Source organism: Pinus tabuliformis, chromosome 8 (genome assembly GCF_031772625.1).
Source record: "Pinus tabuliformis cultivar Carrire ecotype Pingquan chromosome 8, CPIR1, whole genome shotgun sequence".
Taxonomy (NCBI): Eukaryota; Viridiplantae; Streptophyta; class Pinopsida; order Pinales; family Pinaceae; genus Pinus; species Pinus tabuliformis.
Genome location: NC_142294.1, coordinates 827,142,137 through 827,168,055, shown reverse-complemented (window position 1 = coordinate 827,168,055; position 25,919 = coordinate 827,142,137). Strand labels below are relative to the sequence as shown.

The 25,919-nt window shown below is 40.3% G+C and overlaps 1 protein-coding gene and 1 pseudogene across 1 annotated transcript; one reads left to right on the top strand and one right to left on the bottom strand.

The window, feature by feature from the left end:
* Nucleotides 1-2,507: 2,507 nt before the first annotated feature.
* Nucleotides 2,508-3,245, top strand: LOC149238151 (uncharacterized). Its single transcript, XM_089369486.1, has one exon. The coding sequence runs from the start codon at nucleotides 2,508-2,510 to the stop codon at nucleotides 3,243-3,245; it is 738 nt and encodes a 245-aa protein (XP_089225612.1).
* A 1,292-nt stretch (nucleotides 3,246-4,537) lies between these two features.
* On the bottom strand, nucleotides 4,538-5,062 carry LOC149238150 (UDP-glycosyltransferase 88F4 pseudogene; annotated as a pseudogene).
* Nucleotides 5,063-25,919: the final 20,857 nt, after the last annotated feature.

The following is a 25,919-nucleotide window of genomic DNA, read 5'->3' as shown; positions in this document are numbered from 1 at the left end:
GTCATAGTTCTACCAAATGCCTTTCCAGACATCATCCAATCGCACTACATTCCTAACCTATTTTTAGAATCAGTTCTGGACTTTAATTTTAGATGTAAAAGTTTTCATTTGATGCTTCCTGTGTGGTTCATCTATCTACTTCGTGCAGTACAATTCCCATATACGAGCCTTATGAATAGAAGGTATTATAAGCAACAGATATTTGTATGACTGACTTTTAAGAATGCCAGATTACCCATGTATACCCATTTATTGCCTTCTTTATATTTGTTTGAGACCAAATTGTTTCACAAGTAATTCTTTTGGCAAGATTCATCTTATTTTTATAGATAATGATAATATTCAGATGCTTATTTTTTAATTGTTTGCCTGTCTTGGATAATTTTATGATATTATTTTTCATTTTTATGTAACTTCTCTCAAGACTCACCCCACCCTCTGGCCTGTAAGCAAGAGTGAGATACACTTTCATTGCTTATGGAAAGCCTCAATCAACAATTAGCTCATGAAGAGTGAACATGTCACATGTGTGGTTTGAAGCCAGGTGGAGATGATAACAATTACTCCTTTGAACCACTTTAGCCAGATCAAAACAAAATTCTATGATGTTATCTGTTCAATGGGACAGACCTCTCCACTTATTTTCTCTGTTTATTCTTTGTTGAAGATATGCTGCTGTTCTTTTTTTCCAAATCTCTAGCTCTATCTGTTTATTTTGACCTACAGAAACCATAGCAGCTTTATTTATTCTTACTTGTGAATCTTTGTTTCATATTTATATTATTTAGTCTGCTAGCAAGGGGTTTTTTTTAGTGATGTTGGTTTTCCCTCTTTAGTTTGCATTCCATTATGATGTTTGGTCTAAAAAATTTGGACGACATTGCGCTGAATATTCATAATGAAATTCTTTTATTTTTCCAATGGAAAACTTTGTAACTTTTATATTTATGAAAGAGAAAGTTACATTCTGAAGGAGTCGAGGAATTGTAAACGTGAGAAACCATTAAGTGAATTTTGCGTATTGGTTGGATCTGAAATTTCATTCCGCATCAGATGAGTACGTACACTTAAAATTTGAATAGACCTTCAAAGAAATAAATTGAAAATGCGACTAAAAAAGTAGCTTGCTTTCTTTCCCTCCAAAATATTGACAAGAAACAGATTATTTCATGATTTCCAGTTTATCTCACTCTGGGTCTGTCCAAAGTACGCAGGGTGGTGCTCGTTGGATCCAGAATTTAAATCTGTTGGACACCTAATCTGCCAAGGGTTAAGGTGTGGGCGTTGAACGGTCTAATGGAGTCCAAGAGACCACTTGGAATGTGAAACCAAGGGTCACTCTTATGTATTATAAATGTGTATTATTGTGAATAATAATGCATTCAATGCTTATCCTTCATATTTGGTCTTCCCCATGGTTATTTTTAACATGGTATGAAAAGTGCAGGGGATTTCCTACCCTACTCAAATTTGAGCCACTAGTTTTGTGGCGTCTCTGTGCATGACAATTCTACTATTAGTCCCAAATGTAATGAATGTGCCATCAGATAAATTCTAGCTGCATTCTTTGCCAGTTCTGTCATAGTAACTCCTTTGTTCTTTGTCTACGCTTCAGGCTTTCAGGCACCAGCATGGGCTCCTCCGACGCCTGTCACCTGCGCTCTTCCTGTCACCTGAGTTTTATGCAATTCTCTATGTGTTGAATGCTATCTTTTGTGTAGGATTCTCCTTCGACTAGCACGCTGCCCATACCAAGTTACTACGCTACTCTCCCCACTTGCGCAACGAAACTGTGCGTTATTTTCTGTTCTTTTGAAAGTCTTCATACGTTGCGGCACCCACACCGCCTCTCCAATACATACATAGTTGCCACTCCTTAGCTCCATGGACCTCCTCCCAATCCAAACGCCTTACACTCCAAACGATGTATTCTCCAAACGCTTTAACTGAAATACCATTCATGCTTTGTTTGTTATTGATATTGTTATCTGTTTTTGGAGGAGTTAAGTTTCTTATAGAGAAGCGTGATATGTGCACTAATATGATGCATCAATTGTCCTATTGGGAGCGAAAGAGAATGAGATCACAGGGATCAAAGGCTATTATATGTCTCTACAACGTATTGCCATCCGTAGCTCTCACTGACTTCGTAACTCAATATTCTTTTGGCCACACAAAATTCCAACCGAGAATCTTGTTACGCCGTAAGGCGTTCCCTCTGAGAGGAACTCCCCTCCATGCCGCGCTGTCTGGTTATGGGCCCTTAGATCGATTGTTAGACGATGGAATAAACTCCAGCCATTAGATCGTCTTCCATCCTTAAGACAGTTGTCACTCAATGATGGGTCTTTTCCCACCACATCGCCAAGGGCCTCTTCACCCACGCCGATCTGCAAAAGCTGCCCAACGGAACAAACCTAGAAGCCATTGCCGCCCACTGCAGCCTCGTCGTCACAGGTAATTCTCACGGAGGTGGCCGCCAAGATTCCATCTCTCCCTCCACTCAGATGCCGGCCGAGTATCATCCAGTGTACATTAATGGAGTTCTTGTCTCGCATCCTGACATTCTCAATGACGGGCTGTTAGCGATCCATGGCGTCGACAAGCTGCTTCTTGATCTTGATCTTGATCACAGTAATTATGACACAACTGCGGGAGCCCCTGTTCCTGCAATGATGTCACCATCACCATCATCATCAGCTAGTCCTGGTCCTGATCATCCCCTGAATGTCATAACGCCCTTCATGCTGCAAGATGCAGCGCTCAGTCTTAGAGATCGCGGTTACAGCATCCTCGCCTTGGCCATGCGCATCAAGTCCCCTGAGCTTCTGCGCCTGCAAAACCTCACCATCTTTACTCTCAGCGACGATTCTGTTTTCTCAAGCGAAGGCCAAGAATTTTCGAACAATGTGAGGTACCATGTGGTTCCCAACATGAGGCTGCCTTTGGCAGATCTGGTGCAGCTTTCGGCGGGCACAAGACTGAAGACTCTCCTCCACGGGAAATCGCTGGTTGTGAGCGATAGCAAACCCTTCTCTGTCAATTATGTGGGTATAAAGATTGCGGATGTTTTCAGCAACAGATGGATAGTCGTGCATGAGATTCTTCGGTCGCTCATAAGCTCTGTGGATCCGATGGAGTGGGCTTCCAGCGACAGCAGCGAGATTCTTCGGTCCCTCTTGATGAGCTCAGAGGATCAGATGGGGTTTTACAGAAACAACAGCACTGGTGATCATCATGAGTAGTAGTAGGTCAATAAGGAGCTAAAGATTCTTTTATTTTAGTTGTTGTCTGTGTATTTGTGATGTATTTTGCCTTTGCAATTTGAGTACAGTGGTATCCATGAGAAATCATGTCCAGGAAGCAAGCAATTAAATGTCTATGAATGCAACATGTTATGTTCCTCTATCAAGAAGCCACATTTTGCTTGAACTGTAATGGAACAATGGCAATTTATATAATGGCTCTGATTCCTTTAATTCTTTTCTTTCATGGTTTCTTAATTTTCTGTATGTCAAGTATGACTTCGTGCTTTCATTTCTTTTCTCTGTCATGAGAATCTCCTTAAGCCATGGATTTTCTTTATCGATGGGAAACAACCATAGAGCTGAGATGGTTCAAAGAGAAACTAAAATGGAATGCCAGTAAACGAGTAGAATTCACAGAAGAGGCCAGATCGCCATAGATACTGCATTGCCAGTAATAATAATAAACATGCCATTTCATCCAGATCCTTCAAAGAAATGTGAGGGTGCAATCTTCTGATCGAAACTAGCCAAGTCTGCTGAGCGTTGTTAAGAGCACACGTAATGAAATTCAAGATTGCAGAATATTAAGGAAATTTGATTACTAAAATGTTTTGGAATCTGCAAATCAAATTAAATTGCCTGAAAGTTATATCGTAATTCAATCACCTAAAATTTATCATAATTACAAGGATGTTGAACACCATTTAGCACTGATATTTGCCATGCATGAAGAAGTCTGCAATTTTTTGTGTCGAAGAATAGCATTCAAGTCTAATGGGCTCAGAGAAGTAAATCTAGGATTATGGCACAAATGCTTATGCAACTGCGTGAGTGAACTCTCTGAATTCTGGCATGGGGTTGTGGTTCATAAAGCCTTGCACCATCTGCAAAATAGTTTTAAGAGTGGATAGGTATACCCTTTCAGGAGTTCGATAATATTTACGCCGTAAGGCGTTCCCTCTGAAACGAACTCCCCTCCATGCCATGCTGTCTTGTTATGGCCCTTTAGATCGATTGTTAGACGATGGAATAAACTCCAGCCATTAGATCTCGGTGAAAAATGTTGTAGGCGGTTCAGATTATTGGAATGTCGTAGGCAGTTGAGAATATTGCGCTTTTTAGAAACCATTTTCGTGATGTTTTCCATCCTTAAGACAGTTGTCACTCAATGATGGGCCTTCCCCTCAATTTTGCCATCCCCTTCTTCATTTCCATTCCCCCTCTCCTTCCATTAATTCCCTTGCCGCTCTTTCCACTTCCTCTCTCTTCACCAATGCATCTGCGCCCTTCTACGCTTCAATGCCCACCTTCATCTCCTTCACTAGAAGGAAGGAATTCATTCTCTGTTTAGCGAAGAGAGGCCAAGCGATCATTGACACTCCATGTAAGATGCTTTCGGTCGTTGAATTCCAACCGCAATGAAAAAGGAAACCGTATGTGGATGGATGAGAGAGGACAGCAATCTGAGGCGCCCATGAATCCACCACAAATCCACGGTCCTGGATTCGAGTCTCGAAACCCTCAGGTAGAACCTCCCTCATATCTGCTTCGGTAGTCATTGTGGATTCAGTTGGAGGAGGAGGCTCCTTACGCAACACCCAAAGGAACCGCTGCACACTTGCTTCTAGCCCCAAAGCTAGTTCATGAATCTGATTCTCCGGCAGGGTGCCGCGGCTCCCAAAAGAAACGAACAGAACTGTCGAGGCGGGCTGGCGGTCCAGCCATTTGAGGCAGCCCTCCTTCTCAAACTTCTCTTCAGATTCTGAAAGAGACAAAGCTATTAGCAGCCCAACGGGATAAATACAAGGGGTCATTTCAACAGCGCTCAGAACCTTCCTTCCTTGAGAGCTTTTATTTGTGCTGGTTCCATTTCTTGGCATGTATTTATCAGAATTCCATGAGCTTCCTGAAGCCGAAGGGAATGTTGAATGAACCAGTTGAATGAAATATCAGATCTGTCTAGAAGAGGGTCTGGCAAATCTATTCCGAGAATCGGCGGAAGGCCCGTCAGAAAGAAATTATAATTAAAGTGGATGTAGTGTATATGTGATGTGGAAATGTCATGGCCTAGATTGTCAATCATAGCAACTCTCTGATTAGGACGTGGTTTAATATGGGGATATGTGTTCCAGCTTTTTGAATGCATGTGAAACTAAGCTGCCATGTTGTAGTCTTCTAGACTTGTGTAACTGGTTCTGTTTCCTTGGTTAAGTGCAGGTTTCAGTTGATCAAATAAAAACTGCAAATAAGTACACTGATGACACCATCTATGCTGGAGAAAAACTTATAATTCCTTGAGAGGGATATGGGAGCTCAGATTATATTTGAAAGTTTGTAGTACAGGTTGTCATGGAATGTGTATGCAGTAATTTGCACAACAGCCTCAAGTCCCCAGTCTTGATTAGATATAAGAGGTCATCCAGTCCAGTTTCAGTTTTGGATTGTTTATGGTAGGTTATCTATCACAAATTTTAAGGAAATATGTGATAAGCCAGTTGGAAATGTATTTGTTTTGTTTATACGGGTTTCTTTTAGATTTGTTACTCAGGGGCATGATGTCATGTTCTAGAGATACCCTGTCCATGTATCTTTACTATCTCGTAAAATGCAAGTTGAATGCTAATCATGCCAGAGTCCAGTGATTCTTTGGAAACTCATGTAGCATATGGGTGATTAGTGTGCCTTGCATGACAATGCTACCCTGCGTTTATTAATAAGCTTTATCGTTGTATTGAACTCTTGTATTTTGGTGAGTGGTCTGACTCTATTTATCAAGTATCTTTATTCTTTGTTCCACCTTATTGTAGAGCATTTCTTAGCGTAGTTGCTGTTGAGCTTTTTGAATGCATGTGAAACTAAAGTTGCCATCTTGTTCCCTTCTATCCATTGTATAAGACTTGTGTAATTGGTTCTGTTTCCTTGGTTGAGTGCAGGTTTCAGTTGATCAAATAAAATCTACAAATAAGTACATTGATGACACCATCTATGCTGGAGAAAAACTTATAATTCCTTGAGAGGGATATGGGAGCTCAGATTATATTTGAAAGTTTGTAGTACAGGTTGTCATGGAATGTGTATGCAGTAATTTGCACAACAGCCTCAAGTCCCCAGTCTTGTTTAGATATAAGAGATCGTCCAGTCCAGTTTGAGTTTTGGATTGTTTATGGTAGGTTATCTATCACAAATTTTAAGGAAATATGTGATAAGCCAGTTGGAAATGTATTTGTTTTGTTTATACAGATTTATTTTAGATTTGTTACTCAGGGGCACGTTGTCATGTTCTAGAGATACCCTGTCCATGTATCTTTACTATCTCGTAAAATGCAAGTTGAATGCTAATCATGCCAGAGTCCAGTGATGCTTTGGAAACTCATGTAGCAAATGGGTGATTGGTGTGCCCTGCATGACAATGCTACCCTGCGTTTATTAATAAGCTTTATCGTTGTATTGAACTCTTGTATTTGGTGCCTCCATAATTATTAATTTCCAACCCATATTGCGATGTGAATGATTAGTATTTGTCATTTGGTATGCATAACAACCTTTAACTTCTTTTGATAATAAAAAATGCAGGCTGCATACTGGCATTTGCCTCTCAATTGGACTATTTAATGGTTATTTTCCACAAGTAAATAAACAGTGTTCATTTCATGCATGTGAAACTAAGCTGCCATGTTGTTCCCTTCTATCCATTGTATAAGACTTGTGTAACTGGTTCTGTTTCCTTGGTTAAGTGCAGGTTTCAGTTGATCAAATAAAAGCTGCAAATAAGTACACTGATGACACCATCTATGTTGGAGAAAAACTTATAATTCCTTGAGAGGGATATGGGAGCTCAGATTATATTTGAAAGTTTGTAGTACAAGTTGTCATGGAATGTGTATGCAGTAATTTGCACAACAGCCTCAAGTCCCCAGTCTTGATTAGATATAAGAGGTCGGCCAGTCCAGTTTGAGTTTTGGATTGTTTATGGTAGGTTATCTATCACAAATTTTAAGGAAATATGTGATAAGCCAGTTGGAAATGTATTTGTTTTGTTTATACAGGCTTCTTTTAGATTTGTTACTCAGGGGCATGATGTCATGTCCTAGAGATACCCTGTCCATGTATCTTTACTATCTCGTAAAATGCAAGTTGAATGCTAATCATGCCAGAGTCCAGTGATTCTTTGGAAACTCATGTAGCAAATGGGTGATTGGTGTGCCCTGCATGACAATGCTACCCTGCATTTATTAATAAGCTTTATCGTTGTATTGAACTCTTGTATTTTGGTGAGTGGTCTCACTCTATTTATCAAGTATCTTTATTCTTTGTTCCACCTTATTGTAGAGCATTTCTTAGCGTAGTGGCTGTTCAGCTTTTTGAATGCATGTGAAACTAAAGTTGCCATCTCGTTCCCTTCTATCCATTGTATAAGTCTTGTGTAACTGGTTCTATTTCCTTGGTTGAGTGCAGGTTTCAGTTGATCAAATAAAATCTGCAAATAAGTACACTGATGACACCATCTATGCTGGAGAAAAACTTATAATTCCTTGAGAGGGATATGGGAGCTCAGATTATATTTGAAAGTTTGTAGTACAGGTTGTCATGGAATGTGTATGCAGTAATTTGCACAACAGCCTCAAGTCCCCAGTCTTGTTTAGATATAAGAGATCGTCTAGTCCAGTTTGAGTTTTGGATTGTTTATGGTAGGTTATCTATCACAAATTTTTAGGAAATATGTGATAAGCCAGTTGGAAATGTATTTTTTTTGTTTATACAGATTTCTTTTAGATTTGTTACTCAGGAGCATGATGTCATGTTCTAGAGATACCCTGTCCATGTATCTTTACTATCTCGTAAAATGCAAGTTGAATGCTAATCATGCCAGAGTCCAGTGATGAGTTTTACTATCTCGTAAAATGCAAGTTGAATGCTAATCATGCCAGAGTCCAGTGATGCTTTGGAAACTCATGTAGAAAATGGGTGATTGGTGTGCCCTGCATGACAATGCTACCCTGCGTTTATTAATAAGCTTTATCGTTGTATTGAACTCTTGTATTTGGTGCCTCCAGAATTATTAATTTCCAACCCTTATTGCGATGTGAATGATTAGTATTTGTCATTTGGTATGCATAACAAGCTTTAACTTCTTTTGATAATAAAAAATGCAGGCTGCATACTGGCATTTGCCTCTCAATTGGACTATTTAATGGTTATTTTCCACAAGTAAATAAACAGTGTTCATTTCAGATGGCATTTTCTCTTTGAAACTGTGCCTCTGGACAACAGCCTGCTAACTTAACTGAACATTCATAAAGCTCTGCCAAATCTTAGTAGTTCATGGCCTATTTTAAATTCTATCAAACTTATTCGAACTAACATAGTATTTACTTAAGCGGGGTCATTTCACACTTCTTAGTACAATAGAATGATCTTTCTTGAAATAGAATAAGTACTTCAAAAAAGTACCTATGAATTTTACTCATAGTTATTTGACTTTAACCTTAACAGAATCCTCTGCGGAATCCCTATATGTCTTCTGGTACAATGTGTCTCTTGTTTTACCCAAAAAAAAAAAAAAAAAGAAGCAAAAAGGGCATCCTGGCCTTACAGAGCCTGACATTAGAAACTGCCAATGTCAAGTATAGTAGCTCTGCTATCCACCTAAGGAACCTTGAAGGTATATTTTCAGGGAGCAAACGCTAAGCTCCCGCGATAGCCTGCAAACAATGTTTTAATTTAGAATAGAATTATCATGGTAAATTGGTATAAGAATATTAGTATAAAAAATCACCGAGTTATAAGTCTAAATATTGGCAAAGGCTAATTCTTCATGTGGCATAATCAATTAGCCATGTTATCTTGCTACATGATGCAAAAAAATGACCCATGGATCCTAATACTTTTTAGGGCTCTTCTTCAATTCAATAGGCTTTTCTTCTTCTTCTTCTTCTTCCTGAGATGGTAAAGATAATGACTCAAGAATGACTCTAAGCTTACTAGATAACCAAATTCTCAACATACCTTGCAATGCATATTTGTTACACCTCTATTATAGACCAAGACAAATGTAACAAATCAATGTACACTAGTGCATCAATATGATTGTTTTCACATAAGGCTTGATCATTAAAAGGACATTAAGGTTTGTACCTTTTGGGACAATTGCTAGTATAGTCAACATCAGAGAAAATACAAACGACCTAGAATATGAGAGAAAATACAAATGACCTAGATCCATTAAAACCTTGAAAGTTTGTTCATGAACTCTCTGAATCTGGTATAAAATGTGTGCTGTATTTGAAACTTCAATTTGCCATTAAATTAATGGGACATGAATTCCCACAAAGCAGTTCAAAAATGTGCAATTAAGTTGAGCTTTCATCTTGTCATTCAATTGATGGACACTCAATATTAAATATAAGATAAATATATAGGAGTAGCATGTGAGTGTTAGATTTATAAAGAAGATTCTTTTTATTATTAATAAAAATATAGATAGTTAGTTTCATTTTAAAGGGTTATAAATATGAGTTATAAATACAAGACTTAATAGGTTGTAAATATTTAAAGTGTTGTAAATATGAGTTATTAATTGTATTTACTCAAAATCTGATAAATAGCAATTTAGCAATTTCTTTTTAATTGAGTGACTTAAATTCATGTTTTTTTAGGTTGAAGGTAAAGCCACTAAAGTGCAAAAATTGTGATGCCAATAATTAGAGGGATTGTCATCATGGGGTGATAAGAAATTTAATATTCCAAGAAGAGGAGGTAGTAGTAGATTCTAAATAAATTAGCAATGCAACAACATAAATGTTTGCAACAAATTTAGAGAGATCCACCTTGTTGAATAATGCACACACTACATGGATAATGGATTTCCCCACTTTATGCCTTACGGCGTTTTCTTTGCAACATCTGGTGCAAATGCTAGTTATAGCTTAATTTAACAATCCCGAGTTTGCTTTTCCACGGATTATGAGATATTTATAATAGCACTGTTTGACACAATATTATTTATTTATATTTTTAATATTAATTTCTTGAGTTTGTTATTTCTATTAATTTATAATATTAATTTCTTGCATTTATTAGTTTAAAAGTTCTGTAATATTATTTATAAGGTTTATAATATTAATAATTGGATTTAATATAAATTTTTGAGTTAAATTAATTAAAAATAATTAATATAAATAAATAAATAAAATAATATTCTATATTTTCTTAATAAATAATAATAATAAATTATTTATTTTTAATAAATTAATTAGTATTAATTACAATTAATTAATTATTATTATTTACTATTAATATTAATATTATTTAATTAATTGTTATTATTATTTAATAATTATTTAATATTAAATATTATTGTTTTTTTTTTGTGTAAGTAAGCTTTGATATTAACAAGATGAAAATATAGTACAAAACTTCTGCTTGAGCAGATTACTGGCCGCTAAGCAGCAGGCCTTACCACAGGAGACCAGAAGAGAGCAGAGTGACTGAAAACTAGAAAAGACAGCATAACAGGAAACTGAAAACCAGCACACCACGCAGGGCGGCATAGAACAAGAACTAACAAAAGACATAAACAGAGGAAACCTGGACAGTGAACATATTAACCCGCTGAGAAGAGGAAAGCAGGGGTGGCAAGCCACGAGGCAAAAGAAGTCCGCTGGGGACGAGGAGTCTGAGAGACTTCAAAGTCAAATGCGCTTGAACATCTCCATGACCGGAGCAGATCTTGACATGTTGATCTGCCCTGGCTTGGGCGGATTGCCCTGCTGGTCTCCAGTCGGTTCTCCCTTCTGCATGTCGGAAGGCTTGTTGTCTTGCCCGATGGTTTGTCGTAGAAGCTTAATCAAGATCGTTAGTTTTTTATCCATGGTGTCGACTTGTTGGTTTGTCACGCTTAACTTGAATTCACTGCTCTCCACCACCGCCATGTGATCATGCGACATGGTTTCTGCAAACTGCTGAAGCTTGCGCAGCTGCTCCGCATGTTCACCCTAGATATCCATTGCTTTCGTGAGAAGGGTCTTCATGCGCCAGCTCTCAGCTTGAGTTCTGACGAATTGAGTGGCTCGAGTGCTGGGAGTTCCGGGGTCTTGGAGCCAATCAACTTCTTTCTCGATTTGCTAGTCAGAAAGCTTGCTTTCCTCGTCCTGGACAGTGGCTTCTAAGTCAATAATCTTGCGCTTGTTCCTTTGCGAGGTTCGCCTCTCATACATCTCTCTTGCTTGTTGCAGATCGTTGTTGGCAGACTTGTTGCGGCTGCCCTCCCCTGCCATGGTGTTTCTAACTTGCCTAGTTTTATCCTGAGCACTGTTTACAGAGTGAGGAGGTTTTGTCTTGCTGCACGCTGAAACAATGTTTTTCGTTTGGCATTTGAGAGTGGTTAAATAACGAATTCTGGGGAGATTACCGGTGTGTGATCGCTTATCTTTGTGCAACTTGCACGTCAGATCACCATAATTGCTGCGTGATGGAATTTTGGTTGGGTTGTGGAATAAATGTATCCCTTTACGGTCACCGCTCCCTGCTTGCTCCATGTTTTGCCAAGTGTCCCTCTTTCTTATTATGTTTCGGCGGCTCATATCACCACAGATCATGAAACTGCACAAATCTTTGTCACCTGCTTCTGTCATAGTTGCCCTCATCCTGTTTGTCCTTCGCGGCCTACTGGAAATTAATGGAGCGTGTCTAGTCAGCCTGTCCAAGAAATTATGGCGCTGAGCTATTCGACCCTCCGGTCAGACTCCTCTGCCGTCACCATATCTAACCGTGAGAGTTGGATACATTTTCCCCTTAGTTGCTGGTTGTCAACATGCTGCCAACAGCTGTCCCACATTGCGTTGGGTTGTTCAATCCCGTGATTTGCCAGGTGGTCAACAACTGAATTGGCATTTCGCCTTACCGCCTGAAAGATGAGGCCTTTCATTTCTCCTAACAGTTTGGCAATGTTGTCTGTGACCTTGGACAGTCGCCAGTGTTTTGTGACTCTGCTGGCTGGCGTTCCCCCGTAGATCTTCCTGGCCACAGTTATGGCTACCTCTGAATCTCCTTCATTCACTGCGTTGCTTGTTTGGTTCATTCGGAGAATCCTTAGCCCTTTTTCCATAGTTGCAAATTCCATTTCATTATTGGTGCCTTCCCCTAGAGCTTTACTGTAAATGTGAAGTATTTCTCCTTCATGATTCCGGATGATTCCTCCAATGCCTGTCGGGCTAGGATTGCCTCTTGAGGCACTGTCAAAATTTAGCTTTAGAAACCCTTCTGGCGGACGTTTCCATCCCTTTGGCTCAGTGTTTAAGTTTTGCTGCTGCGCAGTGGATCCCAGGTTTTGTTCATTGAGCAGGTTGAAGGCGTTCAGAATTCTCTGGTCCTCGGCTGAAGCTTGGTTGTCAGGATCTGCTTTGCATTTTACCAAGATTAATTGTCGAATGTTTTGGGTTAAGGTACTTTGCGAGTGCTCTATATTTCTGTGCTCACTTTGAAAGATTCTTCTATTTCTTTCTTTCCATATGGTCCATGTTATGAAGCCGGGCAGGACTTTCCATATGATGTTGATTCTTACGTTGTTAGAGTACTTGCTTGGTCAATTCATAATGGTATTTTGAATGGATTCCCTATCTCTGTTTTTTTGTTGCAATATAGTTCCCATCCCTTGCCAAAGGTGATCAGCCCATTCACAGGTGTGGAATAGATGGTTCATGGTTTCTTCTGCTTGCTTGCACATAGGGCATATGGAAGGGCCCTCGAAACCTTTTTTGCGCAGGTTCTCCCAGGTGAGAGTTTTTCGCCTCATTAGGAGCCAAAGAAAGGTTTTTATTTTAGGCCAAAACATGGGATCCGATATCTTGTTGCTCCATTGCATCACCTCCACCTGCTCCGAATGTTCTAGCTATTCTCTGGCCTCTTTGAGAGTGAAGTTACCACTCCCCTTCATACACCATCTCAGCATGTCACTTTCTATGGTCTTTCTGATTTTTCGTTTGTTTATGTGGTTTAGTAGGTCCTTTGTATTATTGTTTCCCTCAATTGGGTTTTCAGTGTCCTGGAGTGTCCATTCTCTCCATTCCTGGTCGCAGCTGTTAGGATTCCAGTAGTGGTGGACGGTGAATTTTCCCCTGTTCTGGCATTCTCTTTTAAAATCTTCGAGCTCTGGTTTTTCCAGCTTTGGGAGCTGCTGCCAAGCATCTTCCCAGAAGAGGGTCGTTTCCCCATTGCGGATCTCCTAGAAACTATGGTACTGAACTAAGTTGCGGTTTCTTCTAGCTAAATTCCATATTGGAGAACCCTCTGGCATTTCCTGTATCCTTATTAAGTCCTGTTCGTCGCACTTAGGAGTGTATTTCTCCTTCCAGTGTCTAGCCCAGGGTAGATTGGTTTCCTTCAGCCAATGCCACCACAATTTGGCTCCGCATGTCATATTGATGGTGTAGGGATCAATTAAATTTAAGCCACCTGCTGCTTTCGAAGTGCATAATTTGTTCCAGGCCACCAGTGCCCATTTCTTTTTCTCAGCATTGCCACTCCACAGAAAAGATCTTTGAATAGCTCTAATTTTCTGAAGGATTCTGCTAGGAGCCGGCATGATGGATAGCATATACTGCGGAATGGCCTACAGTATTTCTTTAGTGAGGACTAGTCGTCCAACAAAATTAAGAGCCCTATGAGTCCAATGCTTTCATCTTTTCTCCATTTTCGCTAATATTTTTTCCTAGTGAATTTTTTGCCAAGGCTTAGTTGTGAGAGGGACTCCCAGATACTTAGATGGTAGAGTGCATTTTCGAAAGCCAAGAATGCTGGATAGATGGTTCTGGATGGCAAGATGAGTATTAAAGAAGAAGATAGTAGATTTAGCATGATTAATCTCCATACCTGAAGCTTTGCTGAAGAGGTTTAGAATGTTTTTGAAGGCCCTAGCTTCTTTCACAGTTGGAGTGCCATGCAGCATTGTGTCATCTACAAACTGCTGGTGCGTAGTTGCAGGTATGGAGGGGAGAGGGTGTAAGCCTTTGATTTTCCCTTCCTCTTTTGCTTTGTGAATGAGCCTGCTGAGCCCTTCCATAAGGATCACAAAAAGGAATGGGGAGAGAGGGTCTCCTTGCCTAATGCCTTGAGAGGGGGAGAAAGGTGCAGAAGGGGAGCCATTGACCAGTATGGAAAAATTGGTAGATTTAATCAGAGCAAGGATCCATTTGGTCCATTGCTTGTCAAAGCCAAAAGCATTCAGAGTGGCCTCCAGATAATTCCAGTTGACTTTGTCGAAGGCTTTGGAGAGATCTAGCTGCATCAGCATGCCTGGTAGTTTCCTTGTTTGCAGGGTATGAACCATCTCCTGAGCTAAAAGGATGTTGTCTAAGATTTGCCTGCCCTCCACGTAGCCTGACTGCTCTTCCGAGATTAAGTCAGGAAGAATAGGCTTAAGTCTATTGGCTATGACTTTAGATATGATTTTATATATCACATTGCAGAGAGCTATGGGTCGAAACTTTTCTGGGGAGTTGCCTTATTCTTCCTTACGAATTAGTGCAAGGAAAGTGGAGTTCATGGATTTGAGAATGGAGCCGGAGCATCTGGAGTCTTCGACAACTTCCCATAATAGTTGGCCAGCATGATTTGTAGAAGTTTATTGTAAAACCATCAGGCCCCAGTGCCTTATCATTTGGCATACTCTTGACAGCGTCTTCCACCTCCTCCATCGAAACCTTTCTTAGCAGAGCAGAGTTTTGCTCAGAAGTTATGATGTGGGGTATAGCTTGGGTTAGTTCCTCTATGGCCTCTGATCTTTCTTCTTGCGTTTCCTGAGCTATATGCTTGAAGTGCCTAGTGAGCAAGGTTGATATTTCCTTGTGTTTTTGAAGAGTTTCCCCTGCTTCATTGTTGAGCCTAAGAATTTTGTTTGCCCCCCTGTAGTCCAGCGTCGATCTATGGAAAAACTTGGTATTTTGTTCTCCCTCCTTTAGCCATTGGATCCTTGATTTTTGTTTCCATAGTGTCTCTTCCTGTTGGCAACGGAGTTGCCATTGTTGCATCAATACCTTCTCCTGTTCTCTTGAGTCTTCGTTGTAGTTCCCTGAAGCCCATTCTTTATGAATTTGATTTAACTTGCCTTCTATGATGTTCTTTTCCTCGAAGATGTTTCCAAACTCAGCTGCATTCCAATCTTTAATTCTGTTTTTGATGTGTTTTAGTTTGCTTTGGAGCTTGAACATTTTGGTTCCTCTGAGATCCAATGGTTCACACCACCATTCCTTCAGCAAGTTTGCAAATTCGGGGTGAGTTAACCAGAACTTTTCAAATCTGAAGGGCTTGTTTCTAGGGGTCCCTAGGAAGGTCGCCTCTAAAGTGATTGGCCAGTGATCTGATCCTCCACTGGGAAGAATGTTAGAGTCCACTATTATTCCTTCGAGTAAGATACTTTCCGAGATCAGAAATCTATCTAGATGAGAGGCAATCCGTTTGTCTCCTCATCTCCTGTTATTCCAAGTGTAGGAACCATTTTTGGGAATGATGTCTACTAGTTTGGAAGATTCTATGAATTCAACAAAGAGTTCTGTATCTTTGTTAAGCCTCCTGAGTCCTCCTTTCTTCTCCAGTAGAGAGATTATCATGTTAAAGTCCCCCCCCATGATGATCTTAGAGGTTGGGTATCTTAGCTTTAAACTCATGAGAGAATTAAGAAAAGAAAATTTGTCTTCTAATCTTTGCGGTCCATAAACATTTATGCATAGGTAAGTTTCAGAGTTACCTATCATTTGAACTTCTGTGGCGATGAACAATCGTGCAGCTTCCATTGAGATGATGTCTATTACTCTGGTGTCCCAAAGTGTAGCTATGCCGCCTTCCCATCTTTGACTGGATACGTCTATATATTTTATAGGTTTGCCTAGCCTTTTGCTGATGTTCTCCATTTGGTTAATGGCACATTTGGTTTCCTATATGAACATAATATCTGGCTTTTCTTGTTGGAACTTTCTCTTGAGCAGTCTTTGTTTGGCTTGGCTATTAAGCCCTCTTGCATTCCATGAAATGATTTTCATTTATAACTAGATAATTATTGGTAGGACGGGAAGGCATGTAGAGCCTTCATTTTACCTGAGTTTATCATTAGAATCCCCAAGTCATGTAGCACCTCCCCACTTGTTCTTCTGCCTCTTCTTTTTCTTTGCTTCCGACCTGTTGGGTTAAGAGAGATGCTCTTTGAATGATTACCTATGCCTTTTGCAATTCCTAATCTCCTGTTTTGCCTATCTAGTTCCGCTTTTTGTCTTGCGATGAAGAGATCACTGATCTTCCTTATTTCTTCTTCCGGAATATTTTCCAACCCTTGAGTTCTCCAATTTTTTTCCATATCTGGGAGGTTCACCCCTTCCTTTTCTAGAACTTCATTGAGCTCCATTTCCTCACTACCCCCATCGCTGGTTAGCATATCAGTGTCTTCATCGCGTTCGTCTTCGAACTCTTGCATTTGGACTTCTGTTCTGATTATATTTTCCTCCCCATCCTTAGTTTTGTGTTCTAGCTTGTCTTTTGATTCTTCAATAAGTTTTGTTTCCCTGTTTGTACCTTCTGAATCTGTATCGGTTTCTAGAATGCTGAAGGTGTTGTTGATGATGCCTGGGCCTGCCTCTGCTCTGTATATTCTTTTCCTGTTAGCTCTTTGTCTTGTTTTTGGCTTTGTGAAGGCCTCTTTACTCTTTGCTGCTTTCTCTGGTTTGTGCTCTTCCCCTGTTCTGTTTAAAGGGCATTCTCTGACAAGGTGTCCATGCTCATGACACCTTCTGCAACGGAAGGGGATTTGTTCGTAATCGATGGCTTGATAGTAATCCTCATCTCTGAATTCCAACCACAGGCCTTCATGCAGGGCTCCTGAGATGTCCATCTCCACACAAATTCTTGCGCAGGAAGTGTATCTTCGTTGCATCGTTGCTTCTGAAGCTTTGATGAAGGTTCTGAGACTGTCTCCTATTTGCTTAAGTGTCGCTAGTCCCCAATAGTCTATAGGAAGGGAGAATAGGCGGATCCACACAGGAACCTGTGTGAATGTCTCTTTTTCAGGCACAAAGTTTGCCTTCCAAGGTCTCATGTAGAGTCCAGTTGAGGCAAAGAAGTAAGGTCCTCCATCGAAGACTCTATCCTTGTCCTCTAAGTTCGTAAAAACAACAGTAAAGAAACCTTTTGCCCCAAGGTGTAGTTTAACATCATCTTTTGAATTCCAGTGTTGCTTGATCCATTGGCAGAGCGCTCGTTCTGTTGGCCACAGTCCCATGAACTTTCATATTATTGCATGTTCCATCATGTGGTCTCTATAAGCTTGAATGTCTGGTCTCTATAAGCTTGAAGGGTGCTTCTCTACCCCATGTTCCTATTTGCCTTCTGTTTGGGTTATTATTGGTACTGTGTCTTTTTGGCCTGCATCTATTCTTTTGTCGTTTTTCTCCTGTCCATTGTTTGCTTTTCCTGTCATCTTTGGGTTGTTTCTTGTCTCTTTCTGCAACTGCTGTGTCCTTTCTCTACTGCTTCCGTTGTTATCCTTACGCTCTCCATAACCAGTGATTTTAAATCCTTCATGTGCTTTCTGTTTCTGCATTACTACTTGCTTAAAGGATGGGGTCCCAGTGGACCCCCCGTTTACCATTTGTCGGGTCAGTCCTCGACCTCTGTGAAGTAAATCTACTAATCTGTCTCTATGTGCCTCCAGAACTGTTGCTGAACCTGCAAGTTGCAGCACCAAACCCTAGTTCTCGAAGCTCTCAGCCGCAAGCTTCCTCTCTCTAATATATTAAATATTATTGTTACTAATATTATTAACAATAAATTATAAAATAAATAATAATTATATTTTTTAATAAATAATAATAATAATAATAATAATAAAATATTTATTATAAATTTAAGGATAAGTTCTGCAGTGATAAGGAGTTAGAGGGGAAAAGAAAGTTAAGATACTATAAAGAGGTAATCAACCCTAACGAGAATTACCTTTCTGTATTAACCAGTGCTAAGAAGATAATGCATATTTCAAGGATTAGAACTAATTCTCATGAGCTCTAAAGTGAAATTGGGGGTTGGTTGGTCTATTCCCAAGATTCCTTGGGAGGAAGGAATATGCTTCCTTTGCTATATTAAGAGAGTCGAAAATAAAAAGAACTTTCTCTTTGATTGTCTGACCCTTACTCACATCCATTCTAATTTCGATAACATTTTCCCCACTACATTGACCTAGGAAAGCTTATTTCCCTCTTTTTTATCACAAACATAAATTTTTAGATAAACTCAACTAACCACTTTTTTCTTAAGGTCCGATAGACCACGTTGGTCTTAGTGGACATTAATCATCATCATCATGTTAATTAATTATTATTATTAATTAATATTAATATTTATTAATTAATAACTATATTAAATTTAACTAGCAATAAAAATAATGATGATGATGATTAATGTCCACTAAGACCAATGTAGTCTATTGGACCTCTAAAAAAAAGTCTAATTGTCATTCTTCAAAATCTTTTTTATGTGATCATTGAGAAGGGAAATAAGCGCTCAAAGAATCACTATAGTTAGGTTAGCTTAATAAGTAAAAAACGTTGGAGGTGTGGCTAATGATAGGAATTGAAAGCGGTTATGGGCAAGAGTCGAGCAGTCTAAAAGGAAGTGTTTTTCATCTGCCACCTTCTTAGTATCACAAATCTGGCAAATTCTATCGTCCTAGGGAGTCTTGGTAGTCTTCGAAGCTAATGAGAATTAGTTCTTATCCTAGCAATGTTCATTTTCTTCTTAGTGTTGGTCAACATAGAGATATAATTCTGGTTATCAAGGGTGGGGTTGATTACTTCCTTATAGTATCTTAGCTTCCTTTTACACTCCAGCTCCTTACCATCCCACATCTTGTCCTTAAAATTGGAGGTAATAGTGTTATCACCAAAAAATTGATCATCTAGCCTAATTTACTAGATGGATCAAAGTATACCATGTAAAGCCAATTTTACCCTAGTAAAATTGCTTCCACTGTGAGAAATAACCTAATAAACCACCTTTATTAAGTAATTTATAGTTAAACTCGTGAAGAATAATTAAATAAATCACTATTTATTTGATTTTCTTTTAGGAATAGTTAATTAAACCATTGTTTTATTATTATTCCTTATTAAATTTGACCAAATCATGAAAAATAAACATATAAATCATTATTTCTCTTATTTTTCTCTAAGAATAACTAATTAATCATTAATTAATTACTATTCTTTGTTAAATTTGACTAAATCCCTTAGGAATAATTAAATAAATCATTATTTTTTTATTATTTCTTAACTAATTCCTTGAGATAATAAATAAATCATTTATTTATTTATTATTTCTAATAAAATTTTAAATATTTTTTCCCTCCTAAACAAATATAATAAAATATTCCAAGTGGTAATTCCAAGAATGAGATCAATAATATTTTATTATTACTCATTATTGGAGGATAACTCAATATTTTGTTATAAATAGGAGAGTTTTCCATTCATTATTCACTTTTGACTCTTTTCATTATTGCACTCATTGTTGTAACTCTGATTATTTTCATTGTTGCACACCATATTTTTGTTGGGTTTATGCATTATAGAGGAGAGAGACTCTACATAAGCTGAAGGCGTTCGAGGATAGCCAAGAACCCATCCCATAGAGAGGGATTGGTAACATTTATCTGTTCTCTTCACGAATGTTATTATTAAATTATTCTTTACATATCTGGTTTCCATTGGATGTTTGGGGTTATTACTCTTTCTTTCACTATTTAACTATGATCGTAGCATATATCATAATTTTGGTAGGCTTTATTTCTATCAATAGCTGCAGATCTACAATGTTTAGCAATCATTTCTGTTGTTGAGATTGTTTGTATCCACAATCTTAAGTGGGTTCTTTTCGTACATCATTGAGAAGAAAACACTACAACAAATTGGCGTCTCCACAGCATTTTATACTTCAGATCCAGAAACCTAGGTGACTTTTGGATTTCAGCTTAGGGTTTCTTCTTTTTTCAATTCTATTAATGTTTCCTTGTGTTTTAACCCTATATTTGATGAATTTTTTACTTCTGCAAGCTTTCTGGTCGTTTCCACAGGTCACAGGGACCAATCGCGATAAAGGCGACACTTTTTTCCGAAATTTGCAGACGGGCGTCTTGGAATAGAAATCGTAGTTTTTAGCCCAAAAGGTGCGATTCGGGCTTTAGAACGCAACTTTCATCCCAAAAAGTGCGATTTCATCAAAAAACAGGTTAGAACCTGCGATTTCTGGGTTTTAGGGTTTTTCTCAAATCTGTTTCTGGGTTTTGATGAGAGCTGTCTGCTGGGTGTTTAACCTCTATCTCATCCCGCTTAGGCCTTGATCCATTATGTTTTACTCATCGAAGCCAAATTTAGCCTCCCTAGGGCTTCTAGTACACTTCCATCTTTCTAGGAGGAGTTTCGCTGAGTGAGAAGTCTGAGTTTTTGCAGCGCTTTCAGACACATTTTCCAGATCTGTAACCTTTTGTTTTAGATCTATTGAGATAGGTTGCTACCATCCATAGTTTCACATTTAAACTTGTTTGGTCATTTTCCTTAGGGTCCCATCGGTTTCCCTAGGTGTTTCACCCATCTCCCTATCTTTTTGCAACGATCTTCCTCTCTGTTTTTTTGTTGTCGCTGCACCACTTTCTAGTAGCTTAGAGTCACTTGATCCACTCACACCGACATTTAGATCTCTTGACTGTTTTAGTGTATTTTCCATCGGTTAAGCCACCAAGTAGTACAATGTTTGCAAACCCAGTTTGGGTGGGGTTTAGTTAATCATTTTGATGTTCATTTTCTAGTATTTATTTCAGTTTATTTTCAGCAAGCTTTTTTATTGTCTACAAAAATGATCTGGGCTTAATCAATTATTACACTTGCACATACGATCACACCTTAAGCGAAGGGTGCTTGGTTTACACTGCCAAGCCAAGACTTAACATAATAAATTTATCTCACCGCATCAGAGACAGAAGATATATTGTTGATCTCCCTTCAACATTTCCGTGTTCCGTGGGTCTTTCCATCACTACGCCACCAAGGCGTGAGTCGCAGAGACTATTAGGCCTTCACCCCTAGTTTCCGCTTAGGCGTATTACTCCTCCTTGTCGGGTTCGAGTTCATAGCCCTCTGAGTCCCCATCCCGACTCTTCTCCTAGTCCTTCTGATTCCTCATCTGATTCTGAGCCTCCTTCACCGCATATCATCACCATGTCTGGACCCACAACTAGTGCAGGAACCCAAACTGGTGGTGGCTCTGGTGCTATACCGGTGGTCACATCAGGCGAAACAGTCTCAGGAATTGTTCCGGCAGCCCCCATGCTCCCCTTTATGGTTGGGTTAAGTCTATCGGATCTTAACCAGTTGATAAATGACCCCATACACCATGATGTTGGTTGGCCCTCTATGTCGACTAAGCTTCCCTCAGACATCCCAAAGTTCGAGGGTATTGCTAGAGAGGATCCTACCAACCATGTTCGATCCTTCCACATGTGGTGTTCGTCCAACTCCATAACTGATGACTCCATTCATCTTCAATTCTTCCAACGCACGCTCACTGGAGACGCTGCAAAATGGTATGTAGACCAACCCTCCACCTCTCATTTCGTTTTTGCGACGCTTGCTAAAGCGTTCCTTTCATACTTCCAGTTATCTCTCTGGTACGACACTGGTACTGAGTTATTGACCACATTCCGCCAGTCCTTTGCCACTCACCTTTCTGACCATGTTCAAGAGTGGTGTCGAAGGAGGAGCACATGTTGTGCCCCGTCTTTCGAAGACCGTGTCTATCTAGATTGGTTTCTCAAGAGCCTTTTATCCCCCATCGGGAAAGATGTCGCATCCCATTTTCCTTAGATCGAGGAAGAAGCTCTCCAGACCGCTTTGAGATATGATCTGATTTATGCTCAATCCGGTTATGTCTATACCATCATTCCAGACCTCCCTCATCTTGAAGTGCCAATGCACCGGGGGCATCTCACACCACCGACGATATCGTTGGATCTCTTTCAAACTCTTCGCCATATACTCAACAAAGTTATGGCTACCCATAGGGGGCACCAATTCCTCCAAAATTTACGCCCCTCCTGCTAGCAACATGTTTCCAGGGCCCCAACCCATCTACCAAAGTGTTGCTCCTTCTTATGCACAGTCTGGCGCTCCAGCCCCTAAAGCATTAGCGGCGTAGCCTCCCATGCATCCTCAACCCCAACAACAACTTCCCCCTCAGGTACAAGTGTTTGTGCAACAAAGTGCTACCAATCCCCAAAATTCGAAGAAAAAGAATAAGGGGAAGGGTAATAAGGGTAACCAGGGTAATCAAGGTAACCAGCCTAGTGAACCCTAGGGGAACCAACCTAACACTAACAACCAGCAACAGGGCAGCCAACCCAAGAAAAACAAGGTTATTCATACGAACAACCCTTGTGCATGTTGTGGTGTACATGGCCATTATACACATGAGTGTACTCTTTTACCTCAGATGCGCCAAATGTGGGAAGCTCAAGCAGCTTCTCGAGGTCAACAATCGCCTCAGAATCCTACGCCATCTCAACTAGCCATGCTCACAAATCCTTTCCCTCAATAAGGATTTGTTGCTTCTCAACCCCAGCTAGGTCAAGAAACCCACCTTTCCCAACCTTCTGGTCTTGGTGACTACCAGATCTTGATGATGAACTTTGATGAGGTTAACCCCTCCAATATCAACCTAAAAACTTGGTCGCGTCAATATGAAAAGCCCTCCACTTCATCCATTGCCAAGTCCAAAACCAAAGTGTCTGTTGAGCCTCTTACGACACCAAATGGTCCTTTATAGATCCCTCAACCAAAAGTTGAGTCCATTCCCAAGATCCCAAAGGGACCATTATGTCGTAATGCAGCTTCTAACAGAGCTGCCCATACATACATATAGTAGACGAATTGACGCAATCACCTGCCGCCATGTCGACACTGGAAGTCCTCAAGTCATTCCCTTCCCAAAAGAAGGCTCTACTAACTGCCTTGGGCGCAGTGGATCCTTGCGACGATCGTTTTATTGTCTTCTTGGTTGATACATCAGAGCACCCCCATTACCTTCATTTGTTTCTTTCCAGATACCAGTTAGAGTCTGTAATGCCATCATCTCCAGATGCATTATTGACGAAGGCACATCCACCTGTGTGATGTCCATTGTTGTTTGGAAACAACTCAAGTCACCTAAGTTGTCCCCCTCCACCATCACTTTGCATGCATGGGATGGACACTCCTCCCAGCCCCTTGGCATGTACTGCAATTGTCCAGTGACCCTTGCAGGCAAGACTGTCCATGTCGATATCGAAGTCATTGATGCCCCTTTGGATTACAACATCCTCTTAGGTCGTAGTTACACATATGCCATGTCAGTTTTCACGTCTGCGGTGTTCCACAAGATGTGCTTCCCCCATGAAGGGAAGATCGTTACCATTGATCATTTGACTTACTACGAGTCGGCATCTATGACCTCCCCCGAGTCCATCATCTTGTCGATGTCTGAAAACTAGTCTTCAACTCCTTGCACCAGTGTCTCGCCTGGAGTCTATAAGGATTCCTCATTGTTGGGTGCCTTCCTTGGTCCTCCCCCTCCCATTTCTGAACCTACTTCCATGAGTGTTTGCATGTTACAAGCGTCACAGGTTGCCCTTAAGTAGTCTGGTACACCTGATCAACAACTAGCTCCTCAACATCTTGTTGTTGCTCTTCCAACTAAACCCTCCGGACCCACTCCCCCAGGACCTCCTCCATTTGTGGGTGCCTCTCCTATGTTTCCTCCAGGAACTGTTCCTCCAGGTCTTAACCATCTAGGAGCTATTCCGTTGGGACATTATCTTGTCAACCAGATACCTTTCTTATTCCCCCCTTCGGGAATTTGTTTTGTACCTGTCGTGGCTTCGCTGGTATTTCCTAACATGACTCTCAAGATCCCAGTATGGTACATCGATCCCCCTACAAACACTTCGCTTAGTTAGCCAAGACCATATCACGCTTTGACCCTGGTTCAACTGGTCCCCATGACCCTTGCCACTGCTTCAGTTCCATCACAAACTCAACGGGAACCAGCTCTTGTTGCGAAATCATCTGGTCAGGGGGAAAAGCTAAAAGGAAAAATTCGAAGGACAAGGCTCCCCAAGCTCCTCCAGCCCCTAAGGCCCCAAATCTAACACCTCTGTGTGCTTTGTGTGACGTTGTTGGGCATGCCACCAACAATTGTCATGAACTTCCTCAACTTAAACCATTGGTTCATGAAGCGTTCCTTGAGTCGAATATTTCGGAAGTCCATGTTAACATATCGGTCCCACCTAAGAAACTCAAAACGCTTCGCACAAACCACCCTTGTGCCCTTTGTGATCTTCATGGTCACTATTCCCATTGTTTCCCTCGTCTCGATGAGTTTCACGATTGCCTTGGGGCGATTCATGACTACGAGGCCACTCGTAGTGGAACCTCTGCTCCTATACCTATGGATTTTGGTACCACCAGCCAACCAGAATAGGGAAATTTTGGCGCTTCTATTGTGATCCCTCCCCCGATGTCGAGATGACAACACCACAGGCCCCATTCTTTACCTGTCATCATCCTTGAGTTCCTCAGAGACAAACCTTCTTGAGGTTGCTGCACGCATTTCTATCGAACCTTTTTTGATAGAATCTGAGGTCTCAACATCAGTAGACCCTCCATCTACCAGTCTGTCTTCTGCCATTCAAGACGACGCATATGTGAACCTTATTCCTCAGGTTGATGCACCCGGTAATGTCTCCGCATCATGTAGTCAGTGTTCCTCACGTCCGCCTATCTCCCAACCTGATGAGGACACCATGGAAGCTATGTCTACCCCTGATTAACCCTACCCTTGAGTAAGGGGGCATTCCTTAACGAGGCTTTCGAAGGCCATCTCCTTCCTAATTCTCCCAATGCGCTCTACCTCCAGAAATGGTGCTCACAGCACATCCCTTTGATTTGCGTGTCTTTGTTTCTACCATAAAGTTAGATATATTGCATCATATCATTCGTTGTCTTTTGCACCTTTCAGATGGATCCATCATCTACACCGTATATCAGCCATGCCAATGGTGCGAGTCACTTCTCCTGGAATCTAGCCTCAACAGCCTGGGCCATTTTTACCCCCTTGCATACGTTAGTCCTATCAAACAACATGTGTATTGGATCTGCCACAAATAATAAGGCTGAATATGATGCAGTGATAGGTTTGTTAGTCGATGCCCTCACTCATCACATCCTTCATATTCATGTTCGTTTAGATTCCTTGCTACTTTTCATGCAACTGAATGGTGTGTATCATGTGCATAACCAAGTCTTATTTAGAAAATATCTATGAGTGAGTCTATTGGTACATGAATATGAAACCATTACTTCCAGTCATGTGCCTAGAGCCCAAAATCAATATGCAGATACCATTGCAAACAACATTCTAGATTGGCATTTATCACATGTATACCACAGAAGATAACGACACAAATGGAAAACCATCATCGTCATATAAAATGTGTAATCATATTATGTAGCATAAAAGTATTTGGAGCCATAGCTATAAATACATCTGACATGCCCATATCATGTTACAAAAATCACAATCAATGGACCCACATGTACCTGCATCTAG